General features: G+C 42.9%; 1 protein-coding gene across 4 annotated transcripts in view; it reads right to left on the bottom strand.

The window, feature by feature from the left end:
* GRID1 (glutamate ionotropic receptor delta type subunit 1) overlaps positions 1-13,437 on the bottom strand; it is a 709,085-nt gene that overhangs the window by 87,157 nt on the left and 608,491 nt on the right. For all 4 annotated transcript variants that reach the window (XM_053388290.1, XM_053388291.1, XM_053388292.1 and 1 more), the window contains exon 9: positions 907-1,008. In XM_053388290.1, the coding sequence (XP_053244265.1) occupies positions 907-1,008 (102 nt within the window). The remainder of the gene's footprint in view (positions 1-906; positions 1,009-13,437) is intronic.

The following is a 13,437-nucleotide window of genomic DNA, read 5'->3' as shown; positions in this document are numbered from 1 at the left end:
GGTGTGGCGGTAGGGGCTTCCCCACACAAGCGCAAAAAAGGGGGAGGTAACTTGAGGTAAACATGGGAGAGTTGTGTGGGGAGGCACTTGAGAGTTAACGGGAATCTCAACTCCTACTCTGCCCTACATGACAAAGGAGGTAGAGGACAGATATAGTCCCCCCACATGGGTGGACAGCTAGAGATGAACCTGGGATGGAAAGGTTTTGTGATGTGGAGTTGGGCTAAGAGGAGAGGGAGTTTTGAATCTCCAGTTCTCCCACCTTAAAGAGAGAGAGGGAAGCCCTGGGCAATGTAAAATTGAGGCACGGAGAGCAAGCATGGCAAGCAAAGTGAGCGGGGGGGCACCCCCTACTAGGATATATTTATTAGCTCTAAGTGTTACATAAGTACCATACTGTACTGCAATGGAATATGGGAGACCACAAAGAATTATGAGCCAGATGGACCAGTGTTCCGACTGTTTCCTGTGTTCATGAATTGATTGTCAATGGCCTGCTCTTTATTCTATGCACTTTTTTTTGAGTATTTTAAATTGCAAATCAACTTGGGTGCCTTGGCAGAAAGGTGGTATAAAAAGGCAATACATAAGTAACATTGTGATACCTTGACACAACATTCATAAACCCTAGTTTCACATGGCCCTTGCAGTGGAGTATCTGCAAAAATGGAAATTCTCATGGCTGTTTTCCTGATTAGGCAATACCATGCATAATGCAGCATTCATGTGCTGCAGGTGTCAAGAGAACTGAACAAAACCTTTAAAGTGTGTGTGTGGGGGGGAATAAACGATGAGTTAAGGAAGGAAGGGGAGAGAGAGAGAGAGAGAGAGAGAGAGAGAGAGAGAGAGAGACTAGCAAGTAACATTTTTGAGCATTTTGCTTCCTCAACTCAAATATGGTCATACCAAGACAGTCACCACTTTCAGTGTTAATCCTTGCAAGTCACTGCCCAAGCGCCGTTCCTGCAGACTGCCGTTCAGCCCCTTCTCAGAGTCCCATGTTGCCAACTGCAAATGGAAATAACACAACAAATATGAAGAGGAAATAATACATTTGTAATCTTTGCATAAAATACTTCAACGAGGAGTTAGACGAGAAAGATGCGTGAAAACACAGAAAAGGCTGAGAGAGCAGAAGAACGAAATGTTCTATTATCCAAACAATTTTATGATCATAATTATAGAGCTTTAAATGGGTTGCACAAGAACATTGGCCGCATGTATTATTTCAAAACATTCGTTCCTATAGATCATTTTTGTACATCTTTAGTCTACAGCAAATTGTTTGTCTCTTTATCAAAATGGTTGCCTAGGAGTTCTGTTCCCATAATTATGCACATTCATCTCAGGGCATTTTTGTATTTCTGGTTCTCCTTGAATCAGTGTTGGTTTGAAGCATCTGAAACAGGTATCTGACACCACAAATCTGGACTGTAATGCATACTCTGTTTAATCATGCATGCTAAGACATTAATGGCAGTTCACCCAGTTCAGCAATGGGCGACATTTGTGGCCCGGTGCGTGGCTTCCCCATCCTCCTGCAGCCACACCGTCTTGCCAACCATTGCTCCGCTCCCCTTGACATGGTGGGGCCTTCTGGGTTCCCACCAAACCCAGATTCAAATTTTGATCTATGTGTAGTGGCCTGGGGGGCAGGGCAACTGGAGCAGACTGAGTTGGAGCAGGCTTCACTCCGGTCTGCTCATGAAGAACAAAAGAGGGGCTGGAGCTGCCGCTGGCCGCGCAGTCAACCCCAGAGCATTGAGGGACATCGTCGGAGGAGAGGAACCAGAGAGAGGCTCATTGGCTTCTTGAGCAGAGTGGCGGCAAGGTGCGTCCTCCCTGAGCAGAGTATTGGGATGGGTTGAGCCCTGTGAAAAGCTAATGGCATTGGGTGGTAATAGCTGTCGAAGCGCCATGGCGCAGTGGTAGCAAAAGCGCCGTTAGGGATATGAACCATGTGGAACATGGTACCAACCTAATAAATTAAGCAAGCTGAATAATTGCAAAACTTAAAACTATAGTCGCACAGAACAACATCATAAAGAAAAGTCCATCAAACCTAATGGCCTGCCGCAGTAGATGGCACACATGTTTCAAAGATAACAAAGGCGGAAATTCCTCCCACTTTGAGAAAAGCCACAGACTTGGTCAGATCCTTGTCTTAATGTGATGAGAGGAGAGGCACTGTTCCGTGATCTCGGATATAAATATAAGCTTATTACCAAAGTCTGGAAGTAACTTTTTTTCTTCATTTTTAACAGTACACAAATCCTAGATCCTATGATCACCTTCAGGGCTGGCCCACACATGAGGCAAGGTGAGGCAGTCGCCACAGGGCAGCAGGCTCCAGAAAGCTTGGTGGGACAGCAGATCCAGTCTCCATGCCACTTGCCACCGCCACCTTCTCCACCATGTGCCTAGGCGGCAGTTTGTGTGTGCATGCAGCAGTGGGCGCATGCCAAAAAGATGTACAGTGGGTGTTCTTTGGCATGCAGGCATGTAGCAGAGGCGGGAGTGGCATTTTGTGTTTTGCCTCTAGCAGAAAAACGTCCTGGGCCAGCCCTGATCACCCTTAAGCACTTATGACTTACAAAACTTAAAACTGCATTCTGTAGCAGTCATTAGGGGTATGCATGTAGTTTCTGTAAAATCAGTCAATTTCCTTTCCAGCACACTCACTAAAATAAAAACAAAGCAAACAAACCTCAGCATCCGCATTGTCTCAAACTGGCTGCTGTAATGCTGGGACACAAAACAACATAGCAATTGAAGCCAGAGGGGATAGGAAAAACAAGAACCCTGATGCCTGATGTCCCTGCTGGCCAGTTGGCATTGCAAACACATCAGGCAGCATTGTGACACTTTGTGACAAATCCCTGCCACTGGGTTTTGTTCAAGGGTGCAATCATATTCAGGGGCGCTGAGAAGAGGACACGGTGAAAGCTATTAATATAAGGGAAGATTGCTTTGAGATCCTGTCTGCCACTGATTCTGGGCGCAAAGTGCCTGGCAGATTGTTCATTCCAACATTTGTTTCCCAAATCACATCACATCCCAACTCCACTCATTTTGGCAATATGGCACATCTGTGGATGGTCCAGGGAGGCCATCGTCATCTTGTGTGATGTTGGCCACCTGGTGCCACCCACCTTTGACTGCGCTGGACCTTCCATTCCTTGGCCGCTAGGCCAATCAAAGTAGGGACATATTTAAGAGAGCAGCCAAGTGCAACTCTCCCTGTCTGCTGACTGTTGCAGGATTTTCCACCCACCCACCCAGACTACTAAAGGTCCACCTAGTGGGGAGCTGGCAATTTGGCATGTGCACCTTGCTATGGTTTACTTGGTATCTGGGACCAGTGAGGATTTTTCCCCTGCAAGCAAATTGGCCAGCTTGAAGGTTTTCGCCTACCTCACAGCAGATAAGGCATTGGCTGGATCCTTAGTTGTGGGGGTACCCCACTAGAGGGGTTCAGGAGGAGTGAATCTTTCTGGGATTCCACAGAGGGACCAATGGGCCAATATACCTCTCCCAATGGCAGCCTATGCAGGGGTGGCTCCTAGTACAGAGTCAACTTCACTGGGTTCCTATTAGGTAGCAGGCGAGCCTTAGCCTTAGCCAAACCTACTCTTTCCTGTAATCAATAAAGTTATGGCCTAATTCAGCCCAATACCAGTCTCCTGTGTACATTCTTTCAACTCTCTCTGCACCAGCCACTGACATTATGTGCCTGTGGTGGCAATTTCTCTCTCTCTCTCTCTCTCTCTCTCTCTCTCTCTCTCTCTCATGTATATATTTAATTCCAATACCAAATCGCTTCCCACGTCAGTGATAACAAGAATTACGCAATTTCATGTACAAAAAGAGTTATAACGATTAAAAGCACTTTCATAGGTAAAAATAATTTCAAATCCCATACAGATACAGCATGGGATAAAAATCTCCACTTAAAAAGACTCCTGGAAGGTCTTCAATAGGTGCTGAAAACACAACAGGAACAGCCTTACCTGTGACTCTTCCTTAGTTTTAGACATGAAATACTAATGTGGTGGAGTACAGAAGAAAGTAAGAGCTGCTGTTTCCCAAAGACCTCTGACTGCCTCAGAGAGAAATGAGGGGTCATTGTGCTTTTGCCAGCTTCAGTGAGGCAGAGAGAGACTAATGTGCCTGATTGCTGATACTGCCTTCTTAGAACAAAGCTGGCCACTGTTACCTACTGATGACCATTAATGATGACACTGTCTACCTGAAGGAGACAAGTTGTGCATTGTGAGCTAATGATGATGAGGCCTACTTGAAGGAGAAGGACTGGCCATTGTGACCAAATGATGACCCTGCCTATTTAAAGGAGATGGATTGACCATTGTGATCTAATAATGGTGTGGGGAGAGCCCAATTATGTTCAGCCAAGACCCCCACAACTAGAAATGTGTTATCAGGGAATACAAAGCCCTATTTCTCAACACATTTTGTTCCCTTGAACCTCCCTGATTAACATCTTGGAACTTTAAGAAGAGTCTGCTGGAATAGGCCAATTGAGTCCAGCATCCTGTTCGGACAGTGGCCAATAAGTTGCCTGTGGAAAGCCAGCAAGCAGGATCTAAGCACAGGAGCATTCTCAGCTCCCGCGATTTCCATTATTTGGTATTTAGAAGCCACAGAGACAGAGCTAGCCACCCTTTCTTTTTCCAGTGCAGAACGTATCCATAAAATTTAGAAGCAATCTTCACATTACTGACACCTATTGATTATTGATGTCTCTTTTATACTGATGAGCTCGGCTAGATTTTAGTAATCTAGGGCTGGCTGCTAGTTTCGTCAGTTGTTGATTCCTTGTGTTTTACCTCTGAGTATATTTTTTATTGGAATGGTTTACATATTATCGTTTGCCACGTTGTGAGACATTTTCTGAAATACAGGATGTAAATTTATTTTTTTAAAGAGGAATATTAAGAATCTATTTTGTGCAAGAATTATTACAGGAATGCTTTGACAGAGTATGATCAAATGATAAAAATTCAAGCTACAGGAAAGGAGATTTCAGCTAAACATAAGAAAGGACTTACTGACAGAAAGAGCTTTTTCACAATAGAAGGGACTTTCTAGGAAGGTGGTGGGCTCTCTTGCCTAGAGGCTTTTAGGCAAAGCTGGATGGCCATCTGTCATGGATGCTTTATATATGATTCCTGCATTGCAAGGGGCTGGACTAGAAGACCCTTGGGGTCCCTTCCAACTCTACAATTCTATGATTGTATGAATACAAATCTAACCAGTGGGAGGGTCAGTTCGGTCAAACAGTGCAGGGTCGGTTCATAAGGGGAGAGGTGGCCCTTGAGGTATTGTGGTCAGGAGTCATCTAACACACAAAACCCTTTGATCTTATTAAATTTAATAATGACTAAATCTCACTGAAATCAATAAAAAGGTAGTCATTCCTGACTTTGGATGGCTTGGGACCTTTCTCTTTAAGGCTAAGTATTTGTTACCTTTGAAGAAATCTAAATAAATTCAGCACCAAGGCTAGGGAATTCTGGAAATCAGCCAACATAAGTAAGATTTTCTATTATGTTTGACTCAAAAAAAGAAAGAGAGCTACAATTTGCTTCTTGCATATTAAACAGTCCAAAGAGGAGGAGAATTTCTCTAAGGCATGCTTATAGTTTCCTTTTATTTCATACCAGCCAGCACATAAAAATCTTTTTTGTATGCAAGGGTAAAATTCTACACTGCATTCAAAAATAATAACAATGCAGATAAGGTTAATAACAGGACATGAAGAAAGCCTTTTACCAAAAAGGCTCCCCCCTCCTCTGAATCTCTAGGCCCCTAACCATCCCATTTGTTCACAAATGTGTTGATTCTGAGTTGCACTTGTTCTAGGAGGCAGGAATGCATTCTGTAGGATCGATGAATTTATGGATACAGACACCCGTTTTTGACAGCTGACCTGTCAAGATCAGTGCCTGAAAAACTAACTTCCAGCACGGTTAAACCAAATGAGTCCTGCTGCTGTTTGATAAGACTTGTACAATCTTCATTCCTTTCAGAAATTAGCTATACCTTCTTCCAGGACTCTCAGAGCCAGAGGTTACACAACAGTCATCAACTGATGCAAGAGATAACAGCTTCTAAATCTGTAGAAATTTATATATAAAATAAAGCAAGAGATAACAGCTCCTAAATCTGATGATGACAAACAACTGCTCACAGGGATCAGCCAGTTATAGAACAAATCTGTTGGTCCCAGGAAAAATATATCTGCCAAGGCAATCCAGTTTATTTCATTTATTTTTAAATTCTTGATTTACTGAATTGTGAAGTTGGCTCCCTCAGATCCAATATTATATAGCCCAATATTTTATTTTATTTGTTAAGTCACGTAATACACAGCAGTTTCAATAGCTAAATAATTCACCAGGTGAGTTAAATGAGAAAACGGCATGTACACAACCAGAGGAATTGACCCATGCTTTAGCACAAATAATATCAGAGTTTTGATATAAGAGAATCAGAATGACAAGAACTGTGGATAGCCTTGGTATAAGGATATTTTCAGGAAGTTTAAGGCAGTAGTTTCCTTTTGTAATTTCTGAATGGTACATGGAATTTGCTTTGGGGAAGGTAAACTGGAATATTTAAAGGTGTCAGTTATTGTACGATCCATTTTACATCATTCACATTCAGAAAGTCACCAATTAGATAAGTCAGGATTAAGCAATGCACTCATTGAATAAACTTTCATGCTTTCTTCCAATCTCTTGACTAATAAGCAGAAGAAAATGGTTGTGCTTCTGGTTAAACCAAAACAAGCTATTGGAGAATTTCCTGCAACTTCCTCTTGGTCTAATCACAGGTGAAATATTAACTTAAACTAGACAGAAAGAATCCTGCTTACATATGCAATTCTTATATTTGTGTTGTACTGTTTACTGTGGCAGATTGTTTCAATGGATTTTCTTTTAAACTTTCATTGGGTATTGATTTCATTTTGTAACATATTTGTGTTAAATATGTTGTCTGCTCTTTTAACATCCATAGTGAGATAATCCTTGTAACTGGAATGTCAATATTCCGAGGATAAACATAATCTGTATCCATATTGTAGGGGAAAGTATTGGGTTAGCTCTGTTGCCAGTTTAGTGTGCAGCTTCAGCTATCAAATATGCATATAGGTTCAATTAGGGGAGAAATAACTATATAGGCAGTTATACTTTACTTCCTGTCTCGCTACTGACCAAGCCACCTGTGTCTGCATCTGGCAAGAGTTTTAAGGCTGAGTAGGGGAGGCGTTAGCAGACATCCAAATGAAACTTTTTAAAGGTTGCTATCCAGAATTCAGATTGTACTAAAGCCTCCTGCCGCAAAGAAAAGCATAATGGTTGATTCCCCGTCTCTGGAAATACAGACGTTACTCAGATCTGTTTCCATCCTTAGAAGAAACACACAGGTTTCTTGGTAGGTGGCCAAGAGAAATAGGCATTCCTTACATGAAAATAAGTAGAGATTCGTTTTAGGTGTGCTATGTAACAAAAAGAAAGTTGGTTAGAGCATGATGCTGATAATACCAAGGTTGCAGGTTCAATCCCCATACAGAACAGCTGCATATTCCTTTGTTGCAGGGGTTGGACTGGATGATCCTCAGGGACCCTTCCAGCTCTACCATTCTATGATTCTATAAGCCAGATTGGCAGAGGCATAGCTAGTTGCCCCAGCACCCATAGCGGTGGAGTGGGGCGAGCCACCCACGGGGTTGGGGAGAGTCGCCCACGGAGGTGGGGCAAGCTGCCCACAGGGGTCACCATGGCAAGCTACCCATGGGGGTTGTGTAGCGATCCACTTGGGGGGGGCAGCATGGCGATCTGCCCAGGGGCACAGCCAGCGAGCTGCCCATGGAGTCAGCCTGGTGGACACAAGCCCCATGCTGCCATTTCGGGCAGCGCGGGGCCCCAAGCCACTGCGTCACTCCCAGGAGAGGAACGTGGCTCAGGCACATCCCCAGGGTGTGCCATTTTGTCACCCCCTCAGGGATGACACCTGGGGTGGGCCGCACCCCCCACCCCCCTTCCTACGCCCCTGCAGATTGGCCAGCTTTACCTTGTAGCTGAAGAAAATGCTCACTCAGGGAGTAAAGTCCCACCTTTTGCTTGCATAAGATGGTCTTCCTCCAGTTTCGAATTCCCTGATAATGTGGCTAAAGTACTTTTATCATTTAGCCTAAGGAAGAGTTCGGGACGCGGGTAGTGCTGTGGGTTAAACCACAGAGCCTAGGACTTGCTGATCAGAAGGTCTGTGGTTCGAATCCCCGCGACGGGGTGAGCTCCTGTTGCTCAGTTCCAGCTCCTGCCAACCTAGCAGTTCGAAAGCATGTCAAAGTGCAAGTGGATAAATAGGTACCACTCCGGCAGGAAGGTAAACAGCGTTTCCGTGTGCTGCTCTGGTTCGCCAGAAGCGGCTTAGTCATGTTGGCCACATGACCCGGAAGCTGTACGCCGGCTCCCTCGGCCAATAAAGCGAGATGAGTGCCGCAACCCCAGAGTCGGCCACAACTGGACCTAATGGTCAGGGGTCCCTTTACCTTTAAGGAAGAGTTCTGGAAAACGCAAAAGCTTGCACACTATTTGGATCGTGGGCCTGTCACTGTCTCTCAGCCTAACCTAGCTCACAGTGTCGCTGAGGTTGAAATGGGAAAGGGGAGAGTTGTGTATGCTGCTTTGATCTCCTTAAAGGAAAGGTGGAGTATAAGCACAATACATAAGCAAACAAAGCACTTGGAAACATTTTGGATGTGACTTGGGAGATACCGAATTCTGTACTTTTGCACCCCAGGAGGGAAGCCTGGTAAAAATGCTTCCCCCTGCTGCTAAATTGATTGTAAATGCAATTCTGGATTGCACAACCCACTCCAGCACCTTGACAGAATGAATGATTTTGTTCTACCTTCTGCACAGTGGAGCCGAGAGGTTCTGCCCATCTCTGCTGTCAATTATCTAAAACACTGCTTATCTTTGACTTCTATCCTGGGCCAGTCACAACACAACAATGATTTGGTTTGAGATGGCATTGCATCATAGCCAATCTGAAAGGCACCTGGCCCTGGCCCCTTCTGATGCAGAGATGAGTTCATGAATGTCAATCCTGAAAATTCTTTCCTCGGTACATATACAAACGCAACTAGGGCAGCCAACTTCCAGAGTCATAGCATATCCAATCAACTTGCTAAAAGAGGTTTAGGTTGTTCCTTCCAGTCGATAAATGTGACTTCTGCTGGTAAAGTGCCATACAAATTAACGGTGTCATATAATGGATAATAAACCACCACTACAGAATAATGGAAGTATGAAGATTAAACAGCATGATTTTATATTGAACAAATCATTCTAGACAAACTTCATTGCCTTCCCGATACAATCACAGGATGCAAATTCAGGGGAGGGGTGGAGGAAGGGGTGGGTGGTATCTAAATTTTGGTAATGGGTTTCAACTTTTGCTCATGAAATCTTAATCATGAGAATATGAGCATCTTGTTCTAAAAACAATATTGCACAGATATTTACTATCAGGGAACTACAATGCATGCAGAACAAAAAAATAATGTTCTGGGGTACACCTTGTGGCAGTGTCATGGTTCAGAAATACACATACACACACACACACACACACACACACACACAATATCTTTGTAGAGGGAGATGAGCTTTCTGGTCAAGTGTCCAAGGAAGCTAGGATCATAGAAAATATAGCTCTCTGCAGCTAGGGAATTATGCAATGGGCCTGTGCAACATTATTGTGACTGTGGTCCCTGATGCAACATTCATAAAATCATAGAATTGTAGAGTTGGAAGGGACCTAGAGGGTCATCTAGTCTGACCCCCTGCAATGAGGAATCTCAACTAAAGTATCCATGCCAGATGTCCACCCAACCTCTGCTTTAAAACCTCCAAGGAAGGAGAGTCTGCAACCTTCTGAGGTAGTCCATCCCACTGTTAAACAGCTCTTACTATCAGAATGTTCTTCCTGAAGTTTAGTCGGAATCTCCTCTCTTATAACTTGAAGCCATTGGTTTGAGTTCTAGCCTCCAGAGCAGTAGAAAACAAGTTTGCTCACATTAAGTAAGGTGGTGCTGGCAGGGAAGGAGGAAGAGACAGAGGGATATACTGACCCATTTCAGATTAAAACTGAACCTATGGTATACAGACTGGAAATTGTTCCAAAATGGGTCCAGGTAGGAGACACTAAAAATCCAGTGTTTAGCTCATCCCCAATTCAGGACCCCCTTCAACTTGATTAAAATATAGCCTTAATAAAATATACAGCTTCATCTTGAATTAATGGCAATGAAAGTTCACATTTTCTATAAAGGCTTACACAATACTATCCACCAAGCTGAACATAGGGCACAAGCCATTTATTGGTAGCCCATTAGATTACTGTGTTTTTTTTTGCTGCCGGCCTAGAACTGCAAAACCTGGGATGAGGAGATGAGGTTTTAAGGATCTGGAAGGCCACCAGATATGATTGGCAGGCTCTGTTAATCTTCACGGGTCACAATTTATGCAATGCAGTGCTAGAGAGATACCATAAAAATGGATAGTGCTTCCTGCTACAAGAGAAAAAGGAATCTATTCTGCTGAGTTTATGATTCTTTATTGTAGAGGAGGTGAAATTCTAAAAAGTTATGTGCAGTCACATTCTGTAAGATACATCATTAACCTAGACCAAATTCAGTGAAATGCATTCTTCTCTTTCTCGGGAATCACTTGTGTTGCATTCAAATGTGTTGGGAAAGGAGAACAAATGAATAGCTGTCTCGGCCCACACTGAGGGGAGCACAAATGCCAATTGGTGACAGGGAGGCATGGAAAATGTGAGGGGAGCCATAGCAAAGGCCTGTGGGGGCCACATGTGGCCCACATATTGTGTCTATGTGCTATATAATATACTTTTAAAACACAGAAACATAGCAGGAACATCCATTTACTTTGCTGGTTTATACAGTGGTACCACGGGTTCAGTACTTAATTCGTTCCGGAGGTCCGTTCTTAACCTGAAACTGTTCTTAACCTGAAGCACCACTTTAGCTAATGGGGCCTCCTGCTGCTGCCGCGCTGCCAGAGCATGATTTCTGTTCTCATCCTGAAGCAAAGTTCTTAACCTGAAGCACTATTTCTGGGTTAGCGGAGTCTGTAACCTGAAGCGTATGTAACCCGAGGTACTACTGTATATTGCTTTATGTACATACCCTGCCCTGGCACCATGTGGTGAAGTTGCAGTTTTAAAAGGCAGTAAATAAATGAAAAAATAATCCAAATAAAGGCTACTTAAAATATTTCTTACTGGTAGATAACACACAGAAGCTCAGTTCAGACATAAATGAACCACGATCCTAGTTCAATATCCTAGCAACTGTAGTTTATATAAAGCAACTTCCCAAGTTTAGTCAAAAGAGGAAACTGCAGCAAGAGCAAACCAGTAGCAGAAACTTTTAAACCTCCACTCCTTGGGTGCCAAGAATGAGGGGGATAAATGAACCTCAATACTGATACTCTTCCCTCATGGTTTGTTGTTACTGGGCCAATACCCATACACAAACAAACACATAAAACCAACACTGGTTTTTGTTTTGTTTTTACAATTTGTGTAACTGGACCACGGTTGCAGCCAGGGTTATCTATCTTAGCCTTGCCACCATCAACTCAATCCCGCTCAATAGATTTCTCCTAAAAGATTAATCTTTTTAAGACTGCTGATTCATAGGGCAGCCACATCAATTGATTCATCAACTTGATTAAATAATTAAACATTTTTGGCTGGGTGAAAACAACAACAACAATGGCCCAGAGCAATGAGATCATGACTCCACACAAAGCTAAGGCAACTTGTGCCATTTCAAAGGCTCACGGTGCTAATATTCTTCTCCCTGCAACCGATGCCTCGATGAGCCTAAACAAAAGCCAAAAGGTGCAGAACTTTAAATTTATTTGTTTGTTTATTATTAAAGATGTATTGCACTCCTTTCTTCAGTGCTGATAACCAGCTGATAAATGGAATTTATGCATACCCATAGAAGAATCTCATCAAACCTTAAATGAAAATAAACAGAGATGGAGGCAGCTAAAAACAACAGATCAAGCTAAAGCAGTCATTAATTCCCCACCGGAACATCATGGAAGCAGCCAAGACAGACACATGGCATGTGGAAGCCAGACACCAGTGCTATTGCTGCCTGAACCTTCCTCTTGCATGTTCCACTGAGCTGAAGCAACCAGCCAGGCAGCTCCTCCTGCCTCACACCCTTTGCATAAGCTTGCAAAAACTACCAAACTGCTAGTTCAGATAAACTACTTTGCAACGTCCTCCTGGGAAGTGCTTTTCCCCCTCATAATGGGAGCATGCTTTCCAGAAGGTCAGCTGATAATCAGTTAAGAAAGGAGCTGTAAGTCTTTATGTAAACACATGCTGGCAAAATGAAGTCTTTAACATTGCTGATAATGCAACGTAAGATCCAGCCACAGTGAAGAATGCCTGAAGTCGCAAGGGATTCAATGCGCCCAACTCAAATCGATGGGACTGAACTTTGCTTAATTTTGGAGGCATTGTGGCCACAGATTCTGGAATGTGTGTTTGGCTGGATACAAACATTTAAATAGATAATGCATTTTTAAAAAATTAATAATATTGGTTTTCTTTTTGTTATTAAGATTTTTATTAGGTTTTCATTACTTTAACCAATTAATTTCAAACTTCAAACATACATTTCTCTTATAATCACCTTCCCTTCCATGCTGTTTTCTATAGTCATCCCTTTTATATACTGCATAATTCATATTCCTCTATTACATCACACATCATCTAATTCCTCTATTTCTTATATTATCATTTCTTCCTGTTGCTCAAATTTCAAATCCTGCCCACAATTTCATTCTGTTGTTATTTTTTCCCCCAAGTTGGTTTTATTTTCAAACTTACCTGTTTTGTACTGAATTTCCAAACACTGGCAGGTAAAGGAAACTTTCTCTAGTTCTGTGCAACTAGACTTCAATTATGATGCTCTTTCTTGACTACAATGAGCATTGGTGATGATAAAACATTAACTTAGATCAGACCTGTACAGCTTGCAGCCATCAAGGCAAGCAAGCACGCATTTGACAAACATGCCCCCTTTACTCCCCAATCCCAGGCAAGCGGCAAAATAAATAAATAAATCCAATTTTATAAAGTTCCTGGTGGACCACCACATATGACTAGGATGAAATCAGCTCGGTGCATCACAATCTGTGCAGGCGTACATTATATATTGCTATTAGGAACCAACAACCATTATAACATTTCAAAACGGTTAATATTTTCCCTGGGTTACATTAGTGATGTCTAGGGAGGTCACAGAAGCTTGAACAAATGTATTGGCTGACATCACACACATACTGATTGGAAACA

Source organism: Podarcis raffonei, chromosome 5 (assembly GCF_027172205.1).
Source record: "Podarcis raffonei isolate rPodRaf1 chromosome 5, rPodRaf1.pri, whole genome shotgun sequence".
Classification (NCBI taxonomy): domain Eukaryota; kingdom Metazoa; phylum Chordata; class Lepidosauria; order Squamata; family Lacertidae; genus Podarcis; species Podarcis raffonei.
The sequence above is the reverse complement of the archived record's forward strand: the minus strand, read 5'-3'. Positions and strand labels throughout refer to the sequence as shown.